The following is a 24,098-nucleotide window of genomic DNA, read 5'->3' on the forward strand; positions in this document are numbered from 1 at the left end:
TCAATAATTTCAATTCAATTAGTAGAAAACAGGGTAAAAGGTTTTGTTTACATTGTTGTAACTTTTTATAAATACGTGTTGCTTTACTTAAAATTAGAACTCATTGGAAAATTCCCCTTGAAGCAAGCAAGCGCCATCCTATGATCCGAACGGAATCGAAACCAAAACCAAAACCAAAACCAAAAAAAAATCAATACAAATCTATGAATTAAAAACAAAAACAACAACCACGTCAACAAGTCAGCAGAAAGGCAAAACGCATTAGCGTCAACCAGCAGCAGTCTGCGCCTGCGGAGAACCCAGAGCAGACCGAGCGAACAAGCGAGCGAGGGAGCGAAGCTTAGAGGCTTGAGAAAGAGACAATTGTGAACGAAAGGGCGACTGCACCGTCTGGGCAGCGTCTCAGGTACGAATGGATCGAAGAAAGGTGTCTGTGCGAGGACCGAACCAGGAGACAGAGAAAGAGAGAGTAAAGACAAAAAAAGCAAACAGGTATGATCGCTAAGAAAACGGCGGAGAAGTTGTTCAACTCCTCGACGACGACGCAACGTCGCAAAGTGCCTACACACCACGGCGCAAGATCGCTGCACCCTCCTTCAGGCCTCCAAGGCGACCCTCCGCGAAGGGCGGTGCAAACGATGAGAAGCGGGTCGATCGGATGGAAGCGATCAGTCGTCTGGGAGTCGTCTGCGCGATCAGTCGTCTGCGCGTATCGTGAGCAGCGTCGTCCAAATCTCTCCATCCGTCTCTCTCTGTCTCTCGCTTACTGCTTTACAACGGTAACCTGTCGAGAGGTGTAGGTGTTTGTGTGTATGTGTGTGCGTGCGTACGCAGGCAAATGTGTTGCGTGTGCAGCAGCGATTGATCGTGATCGTGCTTCGCGGCAGCTCCTTGACTGGAGCTATCCTTCTACAGGATAGCGTGCCTTTGTCCTTACGAAAACAATAAACAAAACATTTAAAAAACACACTAAAGCGAAAGCGAAGATCGCCGAATGCGCACAGAACAGCAGGAGGCGAAGAACAAGTGTGCGTTCGCTGGCCCGTGCATTGGTGTTAGTGCGTATGATCGGTTGAGGAGGGGTTCCAAAACTTGGGATGCTGGGGATACACAAAGTATCAAAATCTAAAAGAGAACGAGAGAGAAAAACACGCATCGCGATCATTGATTGTGTGGTGTACGTGCAACGAAATGTGGCAGAGAAAGAAGCCGTGAATGACCGAAGAACAAACACAAAACAAGCGAGGAAAGAAGGAAAACCGCCTGCGGAAAACAGGCCTGCGATAGAAGAAGAGTGAGAAGCAAACGATGAGAATGGGAGAGGGATTCGCCATTAATCAAAGTGGCCCCCATCGCCATGCATCCACCCTCTTCTGTGTAACCTGTAATGACGTTTGCACAATGCACTGGAACTCCAATTGCGCCTTCGGTTGTGCGAATTGGTGTAAATTGTTTGGTTTTCCAGTGTTTTTAAATCGTACTTAGTACAACAATTGAATAGCGATTTCATTCATCGTTTGCTTGCACAGAATATTCGGCCCATTGGCGTTAAGGCGTGTGTTTCACAATCCCGTTCGAAAGAGGTTCTCTGTGTGTGTTTCTTGGAACATTAGCAGGCACTAGCTTAGGGCCATCGTGGTGGATGTGGACGCTGAAACGCTGGCCACACACACAACTAGCAGTGGTAGTGTGCCGCGATCAGCGGCCATACATGCATACACACATACACTGTATAGACGATCACCACCCCCCGAAAAACTCCCAACTCCCATACTTGCTACCGGAAAGGGTTCAAAAGCACCCGCTCTGTTCGTAGCGCTCTTCCGCCCATTCTAAAGCGCGAGAAGCGGTCCAATCAGCAACATCGCGAGTAGTGTTTGTGTTCTCGCGGGAGCGTCCGCGAGACTACTTGCGCCATTAGCTCGCTATTTTCCCGTTGTTCCGTAGAGCCGCACGCCACTCGAGTGTCAGTGTTGTTCGTGCACGCAGCGGAAAGTGCGATCGATCTCTTGGCCCAACCTCGATCGCGAGTTGCCTGATTGATCATAATTTTCTTGCTTCTTAGTTTGCAAAGCAGTGTGCTACAATGTTTAAATAGACATTTCTATTTCGGAATCTAATTTTAAAATAAAAAGTATCATGTCAATGAAGAACTTTCTTGGAGTACAAAGTAAGATAGGACAGATAATGTTAAAATCAGCGATTCGTCCTGCCAATCGACAGCACTTCTAGTGCCAACCCCTGTCCAGTTTGTAGATAATCGTGTGTGGTTTTACCCCTTACTTCAAAACAAATAACACACTAAAACGCGGCGAATGCGAGTGGGTTTAAGTAAGAGTTGCACTGCAACACCGCCACCAGTGAAACAGGAAGTGAAAAATCACGCAATCGGCTGCGTTTCCTCTGGGGGAACGATCGACCGCGCTAAAAAAACACACGTACACACATTCACACAAACACACCGTTGACGCAATCTTTGAATCTGCTGTAGCACCAGCAGGTTATCTTCTTGTTACATTTTTTAAGACAAATTGCACCCCAGGAGCAAAACCGCGGCAAAGAAGAAACCAAGGGCGAAAACGAATAGCCCCGCCGCGAGGAAGTGAATCCGGCTCCCATTTTAATCCGGTATTTTATTTTACAGCGAAAATAAACATCGACAGTTTTGGTGGTAGAACAAAAACGATTCTCGATTATAATTTTCCGTTCGCAAAGTTACACCAGTTGACGACTGGTGGGGAGAGAAACGAAAGTTGAGTGCATCGTGTCCCGCGGTGCATCGAAATCAAACATGTACAAAGGTGCAAAAGTGAAGTGCAGTGTTGAATGTTAGAAGGAATTAGAAAGAGGATTTAAAAAAACGGAAATAGTGCTATTACTAGAAGAAGGTACCAAGTACCCTTAAACCAAGCAACCACAGTGAGCCTTCAACTCCCCTTAAGCTTTCGTTAATCAATTCGCCGGTTTGTTCGGCTGCAGTTAAACAACTTTTCAAACAGACAACAACAACAAAATACTGCATCTCTGCCACAGTTTGGAGTTCCACCGAACCACAGAAGCAAGAAGCGGGCAGTTCGCACAGCGCAGTGACCACCACCGAAAACGGGTTGTGCTAAGACAAGAAGGAGACAGAATTACGGTGTGCAAGTCCATTAGCCAGAACCGGCCAGAAGACTCGAACGACTGGTGTTACGAGGAGTTTGCAAACGCTGCACTCGCCGCTAGCTAGCACTTTATCAACATGGCATACAACGCGCCCGGGGCCGGTGGTAGTGGGGCGGGTGCGGTTGCGGCCGCGGTGGCAGGGAACGGCACGGAGGACAACGAGCCGACCGGCGCAAGCAAAAAGAAGAACCTGATCATCCTGGTCGACAAAGATTCGAACGATAAGCTGAACGAGCTGTTCGACAAGACGCTCAGCAACAAGCTTCCGCTGCAGATCCCGTACCGCATGCGGAAGCTGCCGGAGTCGTTCTTCATGCCGCCGTCGTCCGGCTCCAAGTCGCCGTCGGTGTCACATTCGCGCGAAAACTCGGCCGACTCGGCGTTCGGCTCCGGCACGACAATCCTTGGCGGCGTCACGGGCGTCACGACCGGTCCGAACGGGCTGCCGATTCATCACAGCCGCGCGCACAGCAGCCCGGCCTCACTCGGCAAGATCCCGGTGGGCATGGGCGGTCTCGGGGGTGGTGTGGTGGCAGCGGCCGTGGCGGCTGCAGCAGCGGCCGCGGCGGCCAGCGGGAACGGTGGTAATGGCGGTGCCGGCGGTGGCGGCGGCGGAGGTGGCAGCGGCGGTGGTGCTGGCGTCGTCAATGGGCAGAAGGCGGCGGCCGTGGCAGCGGCACAGAATGGCCAGCAGAACGACGCTAGCAGTCTTGGGGCAGCTGTTCTGCAGCAGGCCGCCCTGTCCAAGGCGGCCATACAGCATTTGCACAGCCGCGGTCGGTCGTACGATGTGTCAAACTTGCACGCCAACTTCGGCGAACTGCCGCCCGGCTGGGAGCAGGCCAAGACTCAGGATGGTCGAATCTACTACATCAAGTAAGTACCTTCATCATAAAGCATTTTCCTTTTCGTTGAGATTTTCATAGGAGAGCTCCTTTTGGCTCCTTTTGGGTATCGAATGCATCATCCTTCCTTCCAGTCCAAACTGCACCAGCTGGCCAACGAGGCTTTTCTTCTGCTAGCGAAGTTTAAAGGCTTCCAGCTAAGAACCCTCCGATCAACTACCCCCAGTACCGAATAACCTGTAATATTTCCTTCATTCTTGAGAAATTTTCCATAGTTTGGACATGCAGTTAACGTTTATGTAACTGTTGACTCTCTATCCCAACAATATAAATTCTCTTTCAGTAGTGTAACCAGACAGTCAAACACACTTGAGTGACTTATCAAACTACTTATCCAAGGTGGAGTTTCTAAAAGGATTTCAGTAAATTTCTTAATGACAAAACAATAACGTCCCGCGGGATGTACTTTACGGAAAACTTGATCCATGCAAAAGTTGATCTCAATGAACACTCTTATCTCGGCTGTCCTTGACCATTGAATAAAATTTGTTATTCAAGGGATCATCGTTTGCGACAACCATGAAAACAACGATCTCAAAGCCGATGTTATGGAGTGTGTACAAAAGCTATAAATAACCATTGGTATAACGTTATCCATGTACTCTTCAGTCGGAAAACAATTCAAGAGGTTTTAGTGTGCCGACGTTATTATTAAGCATGTTTGTCATAAAACACTTAGCAATGGTTTTATTAATTTCTATGTTGCTAAGCTGGGCTCAGGCCACTTTCCAACTTCCGAAGGTTCCAAGTGAGAACGCCAGAATTTTCCATCGACACGATGTGTCTTCATTGCAAACGGCCCTTATGTACCTTTCTGTCGTTTCACACACCGAGCAAGACACGCAATGGCACGCTCGCTCCGGAAACGCTTTAATTTCGACCGCGACATAAGCACACAAACACACACTCACCAAGGATGGCAAGTGTTTTTACACTTGTTTCTTGTCCCGATTTAGGGCCCCGCTCAAGCGCAAACTAATCAAACGGAACAGACCGCCAGCTTGGGCGACGTTTGTTTCGTTTTTTAGCACATTCCATCATTTTGGGGCGCTGTTGTTTGTGTGTGCCAATTGATGTCCAATTCGTCCATTTCGCCCTTCCGTTTTGGGTTGTCCCTCAGCCTTCGCATGGCTGGGCCAGCTACGAGAGACCATAATTAAACCATTCACCGAGCAGAACAACACTCCCCCTTCGCGCGGGGAAGCCTTTTGTGGCATGCCGCGGTGTCCTTTAGCCAATCCAAGATGTCACAAGAAGACCCTCTTCGGTAGAGTAACGCTTGCCCCAGCATTGCTTTTCCATGCGAAGGTGGGAGATGAACTATTTCACAACCACACGAAAAAGCGTCCATCTACCTCAACGCGGCTCCACTAGCATGTTGCACAAAAAGTGTAATACACAGTAATCTTCCTCACCTTCTGGATGATGATGTTTCTTAGTCAAGCACCGATTGGTTTGTTATAATAAATCCCGTTTCAACACACTTGTCTACTTGTCGAGGCAAATCACGTGCATTGAAGTTGGCTAAACCTAACCCCTCTCTCTTTCATTCTATCACTCGAGACTCTTAAGCCGTTCATGTGATGTAGCGCCTTCAAGAGTTTCGTAGCCTCGGGCTACCGCGTCACCATCATAAAAAGGTTAATTCCTCAATCTACCAATGGTCAATGCCCGTCTGCTCAAGTTTTATGAATGGGATCGAAGTGAAGAGGGCGAATAACTGCTCTCCGAAGCACCCATCAACTCCACCAAGCTGGAAGTTTATTCTCTTGCAAGTTCGTGTCACTGTAGCATCTGGTTGATGAAGTGTGTTGAATTTTACATTTTTACATTTAACTTCCTAATTTCTTGAGGTCTAGTATATAAGGTCATATGTGGAACTTTATTCCACATTTTGGAACTTAATTCCTTAGAGGTCTAATGTATGAGGTCATAGGCGGAACTTTCCGGTAAACCTTGACCAATCCCAATTCCAGAAGATTGAAGCTAAGGTGTAGGAGATGCTACCTTTGTCGCTGAAGTCTGAAACACCATACGTAGAAAGTTCTGAGTGCGACTCCCCCTGTTGTTGGCATATGACTTTATACAGCAGTTCTAATAACTACCGCTTCCTTCGCTTCCTTGTCCATGTTCAACCGTACCATTGCCTTTTATAACGGTACCCCCACGGCCTGGGGGCGCTGCTAATAATCATAATTGAAAAATATCAACTCCACAAACGCGAATCGTGGCGGGGAGAGTAACGACCGGTTTGGTGGGGGCGAAAGGGAGGAGGGAGGGTTGACTAGCCCTGTGTGTTGTGTAGGTTATCGCGATGCCGTCAATGATGAAAAGAGAGAGAAAGAGGCCGCAGATCGGAGAAGATCGAGGTAGGTCAGCATCAGGGGACGCGCGATACTTCCCGCCCCTCGCTGTATGGCGTAAAGAACATCGGCCCCCACCGGGTCCGGGACTTCCTTCCTCCTCGCGCATCGATGTTGCTCTGATTATCAGCCCAATCAGTATCATCACCCTTCGCCCAGAGTCGCTGCCTCCAGACGGTATGTGTTAGCTAGTAAGAAGGGTGTGGTAGCGGTGACAGTGACCTCACGATGACGGAAATAGAAGATGCTGTAATTTGTATCGGCCCGGTGTATGCTAGGTCCTAGGAGGAGTTGCATGTTTTGCCTTCTGCCCGCCTGTCGGTGCTAGCCCGTGTACATACGTCTGTATCTTTTGCGAGTCGCCGACGGCGGGACCTGTGGTGCTATCGGAGCGATGCGCCATGTATTGGTAGGTGGCAAACCATCGCGCACCGTATCTTACCGCCGATTCCGCTGACCTAACGCCTGCTGTAAGAACATGTTTTGGAGGCGAGCAGGGAGGACGGCACAGAAAACACACAAAACTGGTTGTTCCCGGGTGATAAGATAAGAGTTGTCCGCCTTTCGATGTCTGGTGTTTTACTCAAGGTGAAACGCACGCCCGATTGCTAAAGGAACGGTCAGTAAAAAGGTTTTTAAAGGCACACACAACCAAACACCCATTCGTTACGATCGTAACGATCAATCATTACACTCCGTGATCGTTGGTGGTCGCTCTTCGATTGAACCGTCACACGATACGCGATCCCACTGGTCGTTTGTGATTTCGGTGGCTTCTGGAACCACCACACTCCGGCCTTTGATGTTTCGCACTCGTGACTCCTCCCTCGGCTACTCACCTCTGACTTCATTGAACATTGGATCAATTATTTTTAATTAAAACCTTTTCGGTAACATCAAAAAATTTAATTAAACTATGCCTACCAAATGCTAATCAACTCGTCGTCGCGTACAGTGCGCGTGATCCCGTGACGAAACGATCGCACAGACAATCACATCGGCATTTCGGTGGAAACAGTAATAACAGATGGCTTCGGATGCCTTGGTGTCGGTTAGACAAATGTCTACAAGCAAGCTGGCCGCGTCGGCAGTTTAACGTTAGGTTCTATCGGACGTGCCACGTCACTGCTCCAGGTCCTTGCCTGTTCCATATGTCGCTCTTTTAGAGTTGTGTAATTCCGATTCAGATTGATGAAAGTCTGCTTCGTTTTCGAATCCCAAACAGTTTTTAATGATATAATAACAGAAAAGAAAAAGCCAAAAAATATTAAGAGAGACACGTTTTGATGTCGCTTAATCTAAGCCAATGAAAGAAGAATAAATATTCGTGAACGATTCACGAAAGATTCACTAAGGTTTCGAAAGATTGATCAATGTTTTAGATTCAGATCCCAAAAGGTTCAAGAATCAATCTGAATGAGCTATAGATGAAAGATTCATATGAATGAATCTCGCCTAAAGATTCATAAGGTACAACACTACTCTCTTCCGTTAATGTTTCCTTAGGCCAAGACCCGCAAAGGTAAATAATTAACACCGTCAAGTGCACGACGACCAGGGGAGGAAGCTAACTCGCACAGCTACGGGAAGAATGTTAAGAAGCCGTTACCGCGGCGGTTACGGTTGAGATTCATACTATCCCCGCTTGCTCAACCCGCCGTTAAGAAGAGAGCCCCAAAGAGATAGAGTACACAGTCCGGCCGGTCCGATGCGTCTCAAGTAGTTTTCCTGGAAACCTTTCGAAAGCCCAGAACACCTGATACGTGGTGAAGGAAGAAAAATGCGAAGACCCTGGGACACGCTGGCGATGCTGCTCGCGCGGACCGTTTTGGAGATGGAAGGACCTGCTGGCGAACCACCGTTGGTACTCTGAGGTTCTTGAGCGCAATGAATCAGCAAAATGATTATTACCCCTGAGCCCAGGTCCGGTGCGTCGGTCCAAGTGCGCACTATGGTGTGAAAGGGTTTAGGAACTTATTTTTTTGTTCGTCTTCTCGTTCTTAAAAAAAGATACGCGCAACCACAATCGGTGGTGCCATGACGATGGTGGTGCAGTGGCCACATGGAGGGCTACTACCAAGCCGCCCAGTGTAACCGGATACGCGAGGAATTTACCATGAAATGAGTCTATGGGAAATCCAAATCATGCCGACCTGTTCGGGGAGGGTATGGATGCAAGCGGAGCAAGTACCATGTTACATTCTTGTACTTATCCGGCTGCCCGGCATCCTGGTATATTGGACTGCAGACGCAAGTAATATACTTGCCGAAGTATGAAATAGGCTCGTTCATATTTTCTTTAACTCAATTCTTCTGCTGCTTGTACGTGCAAAGCCCTTTAAGGTGGGGTGGCAATGAATTTCGGAACCAACACGAGGAGGATGAATCCGTAAAGGGCAGTTAAAATTTATCAGTGTACCGATTTATCTCCGACCTAGCTTAATGATGATCGATCGATCGTTTGTTTTCGACGAGTGCTCCACATTCGCACGCGTACGACGTCATCATTACTTTCGTTACTTAATCTGAACTGTCTGAAGCTTAGTGGTACTGTAAAGACAAAAGTAAAGACACATCGAGCTTGCAAATGGTTTTAACCAAATTCCCTCTGACTCATACTGTTTGAGTTATCGTTCTTACCCCAAGAGACGAAAACACTTCGCCGCAAGCAAACCGTTCGACTTCCTTTAATCCCAAATTTCCCACGGAATGATCGCGAACAATGGTGAGTTGTGGTGAACGGAAAAGGGAGGTATACCAACACAAAAAACAAAAAACAGGGACACGCAGGAAGCGACCATTTTGAGCACACCTCATTCAGATCGGTGCAATTATTCCATAAATTCGTTCCAATCCATTCCGTTTTATGGCGATGTACACGACGTAGAAGCGCGCGCGAGAACACGAACGCTTTATACTTTTCGGGAGTAGTCTTTTCTATTACTTTTCCCGTTTTTTTTCGTTGCTATTTTTGCATGGCTTGGCCAGCTTACAATTTCGTGGAATTTTCTCACCAAATCCGTTACTCATCTAATGTGCTGTAATTCATAAACCGCCTGAACATATGACGCGTGAACTCGGAGAGCATCAAAGAAAACGGAAGGAATTCAAGATATGGGCCAGTAAATAACAAAACAACCAAACAACCAAACAACAACAAGTCTTTAAATCAACCACTTGCTGCCTGCTGGCGCCGTGGGAATGCGAAAATATTCAAAAAATTTCAAAGATTTACACTCACACGATACGCTTGATGTGTCACTGTGCCGGAATGCTTCTCAAAAGTCGCATCCTGCCAAAACCACCCGCGCCAAGCGCAAGGGACAGGTTCGTGGAAATTGGAAAACTCAAAATGACACACATCCAAGGTGGAAAAAAGAGAATCAACGGTCGCATCCATCAACTCCAATTTTATTGCAGACTCGAACAATTTTTCCATACTTAGGTTCCCACCGTGCAGAACACCACGACCAAAAGTCCACTTTTCCGCTCCCCTGCCAAAAAGAAACCCCTAGTTTGGTTCCTTTCGTTAGTGGTTTCGCGAGATCAACGTTGGCGCCCACCGGAATGGTTGTTTTCACGGGTTTATAGGCATCCGGTCTCATCGCTAACACAGCAACAAGACAAACCGAGAATTTTCTTTCACCCAGCCCACCTCCGCGCATATGTTTTTCCCTCGCCGGCCCCATGCCATCTTCTATCCACATTTTCACTACTTGCGGGGAAAAATATTTCCGTGGAAACGGACTTCAATCAACCAGCCAGGAGCTCCTCTTCCGTTTGGTGACAAACAAACGCTTTGCGCGAGTGCCGCGCGCCAGTCGGTTATGATTCGGACATTCCACGAATTCATCTGATGGTGCTGAATTATGTGAAAAACAAATAATGCCGGACGGAGCGAAGAACTGAATGATGTTTCGCGACCCAAAAAAAAAGTGATCCTCGGGAAGATAATAATAATAATTGTGCGCAGGCACTTGGGGAAATGGTCTGGTGGTCATCTTCAAGATGAAAACGGATACCTTAGTGACAAATAAAATAAAGGAGAATTGCATTTTTACCACCAAACGGTGTCGTCCTAGTTTAGGGGAAACGTGAAACCAACGAAGGATGTGGTTGTCATTTATCTGTCTTTTTACCACGAAATGAAAGAACGATGAATGATTCACCTGTTGATGGATTGCGTTCCTGGTATCATCTCCCTGATATCATCAAATAGTTGGGAATGAAAAATGTATCCAATACGTAATCGTTTTTACGCCACGTTGAAAGATCCTAAGATGAAATGATTGTATTGAATTATAACCACTTTAAACAAAACTGACGCTTGCTTCCCCGGAATACCAGTGATCTTGAGCGTTTAACTTCCTCATGTTTTGGTGCTACCTTTTTATCAAACTTCTCACCTCGTAGCACGCGCCCTCTGGGAAATTCTACCTTTCGCTACGGTGCCATAATATAAATGGACGCTCATACTCCCACCGGACGTCCCCCGGTGTCAACCTTTAACGACCGAACCGAACTGGGATGCGATTCGCTGGGTTGCGTTTGTATTGCTTTATTTTACCCTCCATCCAATCACCTGTCGTTGGCGGTTGTGTTGACATACGGCTAAAAATAACATTTCTGCCCATCATCTATCTCCATCCCATATATCCTGCGGTATTACAGACAGAGCATATACATCTACGTCAGCAGCGCGCGTCGTGGCCCGCTCGGTACTAAACGCGGAAACTATAAGACGTGGGCGGGGGGACACTTCTTTGGACGCTTATGGAGAACCTCGCCTCCCCTCCCCCCTTCCCTCCACCACAATCACCATTGGTTTGATCTGATCTGAAAATCGGAGGTGCAAAAATAGAGCATAGAGCCTGGACGGTGGATGGTTTTATCATGGATTTCTTTTTGTTTTTGGTAGATCGCGATGGCACGCGGAAGTGTGTGCTCCTAGTTTTTTGGTAGCAAAGTTTTGATAGGCAGCCAAGGTGGACGTTCAGTCGATTGAAAATCATTTTCTCCATGCTCGTTGGAAGACGGTTTCTTCTTTATCGATGCTTCTGCCTAAGAGAATACAAATAAACATACAAGTAAATCCGACCCATCACATGCAGCACGCCACCGACGCGCGGCATATCGAAATCCAAATGAAAGAAAAACCAAGCAACGGGATGCGGTGAAAAAGAAAAGACCAGCCGAAACGCAAATATGCAAAATCGAAAAACAAAACAATCTTCTATTTTCGGGGTGACAGAAGATTGGGGCTTAAATATAAAATTAATTTAAATTTAAATTTCTTCTCGCCGTCTCGCCACCACGTTCCCCAGCATTGTTTCCCCCCACCACTATCCCGTTGCCAGGCCGGTACAACACAGAAGTTGGACAGGAATTCCTTTCGCCAAAGAGGCAGAATTTACGGACCTGGGGGGGGAACGCAGAAAACCACATTTTGTCCACATTCAAGCCTTGAAGTAATCCAACATTTTCATCCGTAGGATATTGATTTTCTTTTTGACAAATGTAATTTACTTTGAATTTACGATTTTCAATTGGTGATTAACATCAATCAAACATGCTAAAACTGCCTTTTGCTACTGCTGACGTTTGCTAGAATACGTTCTCCTTCCGAGAAAAAAAAACAAACCAAACCCCATGAGACACGTTCAGGCAAACAACTGTAACTGTATATTTTGCATTTTACATGTGGCAGTAAAGTGTAATCAAAACTCGTCCGCTCTTTCGAATGTATCAAATTTTGGCGTTCGGTGCAAGAGTTTTATCTTCCTCGATTTAATGATGCGCTAAATTCAACAAATCGTGACAGTTTTGGCCGTCGACGGGCAACAAAGAAAGAACACGGCAGACTGTGTAGTCTTCGGGTGTTTCTACACCTTCACCAAACATACCATTAGCACCGGGCAGAAGCAAGCGGGCGACATACATTCCTGTATTTCGTTTGGAAAGTATGCTCCCAACGCGGTGTACGTAAACGGTGTCTGGTGTGAGGATGAAGCCTCAGTCTAGAGGCGATGCGTCGATGATCGTGTGAGTGGTTTTTTATTGTAGCTGCAGTCGCCCGCTGCACTGTGCACAGGATGAGGATGCATTTATGCGATCGCGCGAATGCTTGCCTCTTGCTTAATATCGCAAAAAAGCCACCGACGGCGAATGGCGAAGGACGTGCGAACGGTTGGGACGGATACGGATGTCTGGAAAGTGCAACCAAGTGAAGAATTTAAACCAGGCACGCCGGAACGAAAAACGAACTCAATATTCTGACGGCAAACGCATTTCGCCCGCAACATTCGGGTGTGAAGGGAGGGAGAGACAGACGGGATACCAAAGAAAAACAAAGCGAAAAATCACCGCCATCGCCGATTGTTGTTCGGTGGAGTCGCGACGATCTGGAGCTCGTATTACTTACCCAGCTCGAGCTCCGCAGACATGACAATGCGCAACGGAAAGCGGCTTTTCCGAAGGGTGCATCGCGCTATTTGCCGCGCACACTGTTGCTCGAGCCCAACTGTTCGCGGTCGAAAGTTAGAACTACGCTGTAGAAAATGAAGAACAAAAAATGTATAAAAAACGCAACTGGCAACGCAAAACCAACGGAAAAAAGAAAAGACATTCAGATCGTACGCTTGCTCGCGCACGTGATCGCAAAGATGGTGGTAACGATTTCTTCTGCATTTTTCTATTGAGCAGTATGTTTTTTTTCTAATTAGCTTTGCTTTCCTGTTTTGGCTAATTAAATAAAAAACTACACAGTTTTTATTTCTTTTTTACAAATGTACAAATTATCAATCTAACTGATTAAACGTATATAAAATCGTCAAATTGCACAAACGTTTGCTGAAATCCAAACAAGAAAATTAATCAATGGTTTTCATACCTTTTAGAAACACATAATCAAAAATAATTATTTATCTCTATGCTGAAAGCATGATCAGGGTGATTAATTAAAAATCAATTTATCTAAAATTTGGCAAACCCACCCTAACATTAGCGCAATCGGTTGCAGTGGAACAGTACAGAATAAAGCCGACCCAAAACATAGGGCCCAACATAACAGGACGCACGGAAGCCGCGGCCACGCGCACGGTAACACCCAATGTTCCCTCACACACTCATGCGTGTACGCGATCACGTTCGATTATTTGTAAACACGCACGATCACGCAATGCGCAGCAGCTACAACGCAACGCCGCAGGCTGCGCAATGACGCAACGCTTACTTTGTCGCGCACGGTCGCAGCTTCACCGGAGGAGATAACGCAAAAACACACACAAACACCCACGCAGACGATGGGAGAAGAAATCTGCCGAGCGAACCGACTGCCATGGAACACCACCGTGCACGTGACGTCAAAGCCTCTCAACTCGCGGGACAAGCTTTCGGAAGCGCCATTATGAGTCAACGCAACTTCCGATTTCCGACGATTCGGTTTGCGTTCCCCCTGGGCTATCCCCTCCCATCTCCCCTTGCGGCTGTCCTGGGCTGTCCTGGCATAGCCGTTCAACTCTTTACTGCAATGACTAAAAATGGACCGCTACCATGTAATGATGCCGATGACCGCTGCCGAGCAGTTGTCCAAAAACATTGTTCCTAAGAATAGGGGGTCGGGTCGTGACTTTGCGAAACACACTCTCGGTACGCCATTTCAATACGGCCAAGTGTCCGACAGTGCTGGCGAACGTGCGTCCTACCAAACGCCAGGTCAGAGTGAAGTCGGTCGCAGACCCGGGGTCCCGGCAAAATGAAAACCCCTACTAACAACAGGCAGGGTTCAACTTTTGGCATTTGGCGCACCGAAGATTCGGAAGCCCCTTTCTTCACCGCTCCACTCCCTTGCTGATTGTTTCCTGCGCATTCCGTGTCGCAGCTGCCCATCAGCTGCATCTCGGTTTCGGTTGAACCCGATCGTTATTGACAGCGGATGTTCAACCTCCGAACACAAGCAGCCTACGCTTATGCGCGGGAGGGACGAGGGACGAGGCAAAGGTTTAGCGAACGTTGGTCCGGCCGACGGTGGACGCTTCTCTTGGGTGATCGTCAAAATTTTGGCAGCAATCGTAGGCGCACGCACGCCCAACCGAGGTTCTGTAGCCGCTATGAATCATCTAAGCGCTCCCCTTTGCCAAACCGAGAGACAGCCGCCGAGGCGGGCACGGTGTCGAATGAAAATAAATCAAATCGCAGACTCTTAACCCCCTCTCCATCCTCCCTTTGCAGCACTTCGGTTCGCTGCTCTTAGGTCTCTAGCACACCGAGCCGCACAGGGTTAGTGGCACTAAAGTCAAGCTCTTAACACTGGTATTACGTGTGGAACGGACACTTCTTCTCTTTCGATTTTGCTGGCCTAACTCACGGCATGCGATGTCTGGGGTAAAGTAGCTGTGTGAACGCTACGGACGAGCGTAAGCAGTCTCACGGATCGCAGGTATCGAACTTCTAGTCCATCCAAGAGTTCAAGATATAGGTCGTGCGCTCGACCGTACATTACTGCGCACTAGAATAACGTCCTGTCTGGCCGCAAATCCACCGCGAGAGGTTTTTCGTCTTCGTCTTCCAGCTCCTGAACTAACTACTGGCCGGCCTATTCAGTACCCCGCTGGCGCCGCGATTGCGTACGGACCCCCGTCGATAGTTTGCGCCGGGAGTGAACGATATTAATCGCGAAGGCGTTCTCTTTCCCATCACCGACCGCATGCTCTCACTCTACCTCCCCCGTCCCAGGAAATCCAGCACCACACACGCACAAACTCACACATCTACGTTGTGGGTGGATGCTGTGTTTGGTATTGCCGACAGGGGGACTCTCTAAAATTAAACAAATAAGTCCGTGATCCTAACATATTTTTCCATTGCTTGATTAAGTCATCTACCGAAACTCAATCCAGAAACTGGAAGTTGGAAATTTAAGCACCTCCGGAACGAGGTTATCCAAAGTGGAACCGAAAGTTTGTGGGGATCCATCTGCACCAAGAGTAGATGTTCCTCTGGTCATTTCATTTGTTCTTGATGTGCGATTGCTTTTTATCCAAAATGTCTGTCGAGCTAGTCTGCCAACGTTGTCGGTTATGACTATATTGCCCTTTCTATAGTCCTCTACTCTTGATGCGATGGCCCCTCTCTGGCGTGTGAGCTGGCACCCACTCTATGTGTCGCACGCACAACCGTTTTCCAATGTTTTAGTTTTTTCCTCCGTTTTGTACGAATTAATCTGCCGAAATCTGTTCTGCATGTGTTGCTAAGTCTTATGGGGCCGAATGAGACTGAGACCGGAAGTTTGAGCAATACCAAACCCACCGAAGCGGCGCCGCTTTCTGATGAGATGTATTGACTCGCTTTCGAGATGTTTACACACACGGGTTGCGTTGGAGCGTTTACTGCTAAGGGCCTTCCTTATATGGGCCGTTTGGATCTATACTGTTTGAATTCTGTATATGTTCTTTCGCCGATGATCGCAGACCGATCGCAGAGATATTGCTTATGTATATCTGTACTCTTATTAGGGGTAAATTCGCTATACAGTCTACTGTGCATAACCGTTTCTAATCTCAAAGGATCAGTTTGAGGATTAAATGATTTTCACAGGAGAAACTGCGTTAAAGTATTTATAAACAGTAGCGATCGTGATGCTTTATACATTTCTTGGAGATTTTGATTATGACGTCAATGATCAATGACGTAGAGCCTGGTTCGCGTCGTTTGTCATTTCGTGCGATATAAAAGCGATGTCCAAAACAGAACATCAATCCGCTGCTGTGCGATTTTCCCCAAATTATCTAAACAACAGTCACGTTTCTTCCGTCTCACTCAAAACTCGTTCTAAGCGTTGGGAGTTGGGACCGCACTTAGAATAAACCCGAAATGAACGGCAGACCCAAGAGCATAACATCATCAACCAGGAAGATACCGCTGCGAAAGAACGACCTCACCATTAACATCTCGGTGTTTTAAAGGGGCAGGCAGAACGGTACCCCCGTGTCACCCATTCCTTCCCTCAACCAGGCCCAGTCCCAGTTTTGGCAAAGGATCATCCGCCAAGGTGAGGTCCCGTTGTCAGATTTATGGTAGCTTTCACGGCGCGTTTCAAGAGCAATTCCAATTAAATTTAACTTTCATCCGGTCAGTTTCCAACCTCCCCCGTTCACCCCGACTCCGACCTGTGCCCTCCCGTCCCATATGATGCGTGACCGATGGCGCGGGTTTCATCCAAAGCCTCTGTGTGTGTATGTGTGTGCACAACGCCGCACAACGTATTTATGGTTTGTTGAGGTGGCATTTTGTGCTGTGTTTTTTGAATGTTCATTACGATCGTTCAGTGTGTGTTCCGTGCATCGGAACCGGTTGAAGAGGGGCATCGGTTTTATTATTGTTGTTAATATTGCTATTATTATTATTGCTGTTATTTTGTTGTTGCACCACCCATTCCACCCACCCAACGTCAGGTCGCGGCCCATCTCTGCCCCGGGTTGCACGCGGCTGTTGTTGTTTAACGTTGTTTGGCAGCGGAATTCGGTGCCACTTGAAATATGATCGCCCATCTCAATCAAGATTTGGGTACGATCTCAGGGCGGAAAGTGTCCGACCGAGGCGTACGTCCACGGTTTCTACTGCTGATGCTCTTGTCAGCTCGTCACCGAGCCTACCCGGTGCGCCCCGGAAGAGATTTATCGACAGCCGGCGCGAGCTCCTCGTAAGTCGCAAGATCTTCCACCCGCACCGGGGGTCATCCGTGACGGCGCCGGGAGGATAAAGTTGGTGCTGAAAAATGACCGCTATTTCGTGGATTGATAAGTGGTTCTGGGACCCTCCCCTTTCGTCTACCCTCTTTTCGGCGGTCCGACAATCTTTTTCTTCTGAGCTCCGATTGCATGATCTTGGGAGTTACATCCGGTACCGGCACGTGGATCCTGATGGAAGCTGTTGGTGACCGTTCCGCCATGTTCGCGAGAACCAGTTCCGACAACGAGGACGGAAGTAATCATCCGCACGCCAGAATATGTTGTTCGATATAATTTACGCGATCGTGCCTCAAAACCGAAACAGTAGCCGCTCGCGGACGAACTCTTATCCTTCTAATGCGCGAACGGATCGCTACCTGTCAAATATTGCTCGGTCCGGTAGCGCAGCGCTGGTTGGCCGTTGGCGAAAAATTAGATTTCTATTTCTGACAAGACGGCCGACAGCTTCCTTCTTTCTCCCGCCAGAACGGTGTGTCCACCCGCGGGCCCCACGCGCACCCCTTAAAGTAGGTTCGTTCCGTCCTATCATTAGTCAACTCGTCTGTCGCATATTGCGCGTTTTTCGCGGCACGACCATCTCTCGGGCGGCAGAGTTTGATGCGGTAGAGCTTCATGTGGACGAACCGTCCCTGCCCTCGGCACTATGGCGTCTCGACGGGAAGGTAGGTAGGCCAGGTGGACTGGCGGCCGAAGGTGTGTCGTTTTCGATTTGGCAAATAGCCCAGTCGCAGCGCGGAGTGTCGCAGCGAAGTGAGTGTTGGTCAACGCCACAACGCCAGACGCAGTACGAGCGGGAACGCATTAAAACAACCGGCTCCGCCGGGTATCCCTCCGCCCGTCGGATCTCGTCGATTGGACCAGAAGAAAGCTAATGTACACAAACACCCAAGACACATGCTCGTACCTCGTCCCTGTGTGTAGACCGGCCCAGTGAAGATTGGATCACCCGATCCGGCGGCGGCGTCTCTCGAGTCCCTCGCCCGCTAACGCTTGTCGGTATCGCGCGTTGCGTCGTCTGTGCTTTGTCTTTCGTTCACCCACTACAAGCACCCCGCGAGCTCAGAATTAACAACAAAATAAAAAAAAATCAAACATCCACTTTCTGCCTGTGTCCGTGTCCACCGCCAGTGACCATTAGATCTAGCCGACGACCGCCGGTAACCGTCGGATCGAGAGCGGCGCATGGCAAACGTCCACCGTTGGTCGCGCTTGGCTGGCTTGACTTTTATTTTTATTTACGATTTGTCATTCAACTGGCGCTGGCTGGCGCCTTCGCCGATTTCGACACGCCGATCTCACGTCCGTGGGGAGAGGGGAAGGGCGGTCGGGAGTGGTCGTCCTGACTGCGAAAGATCCGAGGTGAGGTAAAGAGAGCACTCCGTACGGCTCCTCCCGTCGACCAGTTTGCGTTTGGAGAGTGTTAGTAGTGCTGAGTAGTAGTAGCCTCTCCATTTTAACACCGCCTTTTCTGCTCCAAAAACGATTTATAATATTAGTGTTTTTAATTCGTCTCTCAAACACATAGAAGTTTTGAACTTATATCCGACGTATCCGTGCGAAATATACTTTTAATTTCAGTTAATTCGTTTAACATTTCTTTCACTATGACTATGAATTTCTAATCCAGGTTTTGCGATTTACATATTTTGATATAAACAACATTAACATTCCATTTATCGATGTTTTTTTTTCAAATCGACAATTGGTTTGTAGCTACGATTCAATCCTGTTAAACTGATATAAAGAGCTGTAATCAAAGTGAGAAAACGTATACAAAGTTTACGCTTTGCGCTTTACGTGTTATGAGCGTTGATCCTATTAAAAGAACTATCTTCAGTATAATCCACCATCATAGGAACAGAGTGTACTTCTCACTGTAAATCTCAATCGCTTGAAGATCCGAGTTGAAACATTAGTTGTCGGAGTTTCAACCAACCAACCGTGAGGCATCATCGGCTGTGGCGCTATGAAAACATGCAAAAAACAAAGATGAACGATCGCGTGCGCTCGATCGTTTTGGACCCGCCAGTGATGACGTCCGACTCTGTTTTTCGATTTTTGTTCCCTTCCTCGATACCTCACCGGTTGTACCAGCCGTTCTCAGTTCGACTCTCAACCACATCATTAACCTTCGAAGGAGTAGAAGAGTGAGCGTTCCCGATGGAGGACGATATGCCGGTCAAAAGGAAAACGTCGTCGACGTCGTCGACGTCGTCGCCATCGTCGTTGTCCGCAGCGACGATGATCATGTTGATGATCGTGACGATCTTCATCGTCAGCCGGCGGCGGCGTGCAGATACACACTCGGTTTGGTCGTATTTAACTTCTGGTTCTTCTTTTCTGCACCACGTCAAACCAGCCGCCAGTGCGGCCGTGGGGAGTGTGCACGGTCGGTCGTCCCGATGGGTGTATGAATTATTTTTAAACACACATTGCCAGACTCTTCTGCTTCGATCCAACCAAGCGCGCTGGTCTGTAGTCCGCTTGTTTTGCCGCACGTTCGCCAAGTAACGTCTTTTAACTTCACAGCTTCTTCCTCGCCACTAGCTCGGCTTCTGATCTGGTCTCTCTCTCAGACGTTCCTTTTCTCGGACGCATTTTCATCTATCCCTTTAGGTTTGGGAAAGTCCAAAACACAAAGTCCTAACCTTCGGTGATCGTATGGAGCAGGGTTTTCTTCAACTGCCCCTGGTGCAGCTTCACGGATGAAGTTTACGATAGATGTCGCTAGTGGACACCAACTTCTCAAGTGGTCAGTCTTTTGCCCAGCCCCATTGGCCGCAAACTGCTCGCCCAACCACGAAGTAATCGCACCCGCACCCTTTTGGCAAAAACAAAACACTTCAAATGCTACCCAGCAGCCTAGTCGTAAATGGAAAACCTCAACCTAGAGCGCAGTGATCCGGCGAAATGGCGCTGCTGCTGCTGCCCGTCTGGTGCCTGCGCTGGTACGTACGTAAACGGGACAGGCTTGATGGAGATCATGGACATTCCAATTATAGCCCGGGACTACTTACCAAGTCCCGAACGGCAAGTTCGCTCCGTACGGGCCGCAAACGACCGCAAACACCAGTGTCTGAGCCAAAGGTGGCGGTGTTGATGACGATGGTGGCCGTGGTGCTGGTGGTGGTGGTAGTGGTAACGCCAGACGCACTCTTGCCATAATGCAGTTGATGAGTTTGCAAGCGACAGTTTTCTGCGCCCATGCAAGAACCATAAAGTTGTCGGCGACGATCGTTAGCTCGGGGCAGGTTCTTTCCAATTGTGCGCATACTAATCCTTCCGTCGAAACCGGGAAACTCCGATGGGACCACCGGATGACCCTGAAGCAAGGAAGGAATGAAACTCTCCAAAACCCAGCGGAAGACCTTACCTGAGAACCTACTGGGGCGCTGACGCGTACCTGTGCCCGATGAGAGCTGGTTCCTGGAAGTGTTCCCACGCATCCCAACACAGTTCCTGGAGCGGCGCTCCCGAGGACTAAATGCTCACGACACACAGAAATTGATCGTCGGACGTGTTTCTTTCCGTATGTTTCTTTCTTCAAGCGGTACATGTTGGCTGAAAACAAAAACCTCGCAGCTCGATGAAGGTGGCGTTTCATTTTGTAGGCATTCAAATTGCCTTGGGATTGAATCTCTCGTTTTCTTCCCGGAGCCGTTACGAAACAGCTCAAAAGCTCATTCGCTCAATCGTACCGGGATTTCTTATTTCATGGTTTTCCCAGAATCTTAATAGAAATCAGAAAGCGAAAGCACGGTAGAACGGGAGAGCGGTCGCATCTTGCATGTCGTAGGATTGATGACATACACAGCCAGTCCTGGGGTTTCTAAAGGACGGCTGGGCATAGAGGATGAAAGAAAAGGTTCCTTCAGGTGGTGGCGGCTTCGAAGGCGTCTGTTTCGGCGTCTCCGAGAAGGATCGTCTATTGGTCTGATTGTTCAAAATCGTTTTACCTTTTGGACTCGCTGCAGCCGACCTCAGTACCGCTTGTTTGTCTCTACTTGAGTAACGTTAAACGATGGCGCGCCAAACCCGTTTCAATGAATCGCCGACGAGCGGTTGGGCAGAACATCCTTTATTTGAGGACGCAAAGGACTATGGCCATTGTTTGTGATATAAATTATTCGCCTGTCTTTCAGAAACTTTCCCGCTCCTGCCGAGGCATGGCACTTGAGAAACTGTGAACTGTTGATCAACACCACTAGGCTTCGGCGATGATTTTCTTGTCTTTAGTGTTCTCGGAATCGGACCGGACGCTCATTCATTGACATTTTCTTGGCGTTTTTCCCATCTTGAAAAGGAATCCCAAGATACTGCTTGTGATGAATGTTGCAGTTCTAGTCGATCAATGAAAGGAGGGCGGCATCGTTATTCTTTCATCAGGTGTATAACTTGTCCCTTCAGGTAATACTACAATTGACTTTTTGTGAGTTCATTCATAGAGCACACAGAAGGATTTGTGGTGCTGTTTTCCTGTTTTCTGCACAGACTTATCGAACGACCTGGTTTCATCTAACTTGTAGCGGAGTCAAATCAAATATCCATAATTAATCCAACCTTCGGTTAAGATGCAGACATTATCCGGCTGCTTGTTATAAATGAATTCATTAAAAATGCGCATCGCTGTGTTAGACACGATGCATTTCTAATTATTCGCACAGCTGAACGCGAATGGTACTACCTACGGAGGACACCTTTTTTGCCAACCGCTACGGAGCGTCACACTAGGCTTCGACGTCGAGTCAGGGGTCTTTGGGACTGTGACAAGAAACAAGAAAAAAGGGAAATACACGCCACCAACTCGTTGCCGGCTTTTGCCAGCAGCGTTTACAGCTCGGTTTCGCAATGGCTCCGGCTCCCTGAAGCCCTGCCACGGAACGATCGTGCGATAGCGAAGGCATCCAGCAGCCACTGGCTCACGGTGGGATAAGAGGCGGACATTTCGAAAAAAAATCCAAGTGTTTGTATGTTAACGGTAACAAGCTTAAATCAGTCAGATGATTGACCGAGAAAAAGCCTTAGTATCAATTCTATACATAGCTCAATGTTATAGCTGTGATATGTCAAAGTTGAAAAAGTGTCATTTTTATTTTGTATGTAACGCCATTTGGAAATACTTGTGGCTTATTCGATTTGAACTGTATTCGATTGTGTTGCTTCTGTAAGCATCGCGTTAATTTTTTTTTTTTTTGTGTTACGTCACTTGACTGTTAGTACTAATTTTTTTTATACTAGGGTAACGGTACCAATAGTGGCACAGTTAGTCACGTAACTAACAATATGGTATAATTTATACGTGTTAAGATCATAATATTTTACATATTTATGATCGAAACACCCCTTTTCTTCTGAAAAATATCTATTTTTGTCGTAAACCATACAAAATACACGAAAAAAGTGTTATTTTCTTCCTATCCAGTTTTTCCTATAATGGTGGTATGTTTCCTATAGTTGTAGTATCGTGTTCCTATAGTGGTGGTGGTACTTGGAAATGACTGAATATATTTTGACTGTGACTTATTTGAGCCATATTGCAAACAGAATAGCAAAATTACTCATAAACTAATGAATTGTCTTGGTCATAGACCACTGCATTGGCCTCATAGACTTCTCACAAACCAATGCATTTTGCAGTTATTTATAGCCTCAAGGAAATCATGGCATACCTGATAAATTCTTAAGAAATCCAGCAAATTACTACAACCTGTTAGAAAATATAAATTTTTGAATATTAATTTATTACAGAATGAGAAGGTTTATTTTTTAAACACTCTGCAGAAGATCAAAAAACATTTCATAGAAGAACAAATACCTCGATTGTATTTAGTTTGTCGAAGAGCATGGAAAATTTACTGTTTCATGCTTTGGAACCAGTTTTGGCGAAAAACAATCCATCTTGTTGAGAAATTCTTCAAAAATTTGAAACGTCCAATTTTTTTGTTCTACCTTTCTTCCCACTGTGCAGGGAGACTCTTAGCACCGGGGATCTTAGCCACCTTATGTGGCCTCTCGGTACCTTTTATACGCTCCACCAGAACAATCCCACACTGCGGCAACGTAGTGCGCAAATGGTCGCGCGGGCTCTCCTTTCTGGTTCGCCTGTGCAGTTTTGTGCCACAGCTGTATCTCTATCGGACAACTTCCCGCCGTTTGTTGCCGTTAGCATTATAGCAGCCCCCTCCATCACCCTTCCCCCCCAAGAGTGTGTTGGCACGCTCGCAAGGTCGGGGTATATGCATTGGCAGAGCAATACAACTGCGGGAAAGCAAGAAAAACTTGTCCAGCGGTTTATTGGTTTTGCAATAATTATTGTAACGACGCTGTTCGGTGCCGCGACCGGCGAGCCAAACACTGACGTGCGGTGTGATTATGCACAACTGTGCCACGGGGAGCGTGCGCTTCAAGCCAACGGCTCCAAGGAGCAGGACATGTATCCATAAACATAGCTGTTTCCTCAATTCGTGCGTTTTTCTTTCCACTTCCACACGCCTCTTATGTATTTATTTATCTGTCCGCGTCTCACGCGTTCAAAACCATGTGTGCAACATGAGGCAACTTTACTGGCAATTTTTCGGTCCACCAAGCCGCACTGGCCCACTCCAACTACCGTTTGTGTGGGTGTGTGTGTGTATATGTCAGTGTGTCTAGTGCGGGAACGGACGAGAGGTGTCTCTTCCAGTTAAGAGATTTGCGCAACAACAACATCAGCATCTCGCAGTTGTGCGCGCAGGAAAAAAAAACATAATCCAACCGCGGCGGTCTCGGAGTTCGAACCTACCAGCCCGCTGTTGGCGGCTTGGTTAGAAACTTCTGATTCATTAGCTCCAGCTGGTGCGCGGTGAGTTGCAATCGGCTTGCAGAAACCTCGACGATAAATTATCCCACGGACCGCGTGTCCACGTGTCCACATGAGT

At 47.6% G+C, this 24,098-nt stretch overlaps 1 protein-coding gene across 1 annotated transcript in view; it reads left to right on the forward strand.

Annotated features, from left to right (window-relative positions):
- The first annotated feature begins 729 nt into the window (after window positions 1-729).
- LOC131261928 (transcriptional coactivator yorkie) overlaps window positions 730-24,098 on the forward strand; it is a 40,278-nt gene continuing 16,909 nt past the window's right edge. Inside the window, exons 1-2 of the mRNA XM_058263795.1 lie at window positions 730-796; window positions 2,645-4,041. Coding sequence (XP_058119778.1) covers window positions 3,242-4,041 — 800 coding nt within the window. The 5' untranslated portion in view covers window positions 730-796; window positions 2,645-3,241. The remainder of the gene's footprint in view (window positions 797-2,644; window positions 4,042-24,098) is intronic.

This window comes from Anopheles coustani, chromosome 2 (assembly GCF_943734705.1).
Source record: "Anopheles coustani chromosome 2, idAnoCousDA_361_x.2, whole genome shotgun sequence".
Classification (NCBI taxonomy): domain Eukaryota; kingdom Metazoa; phylum Arthropoda; class Insecta; order Diptera; family Culicidae; genus Anopheles; species Anopheles coustani.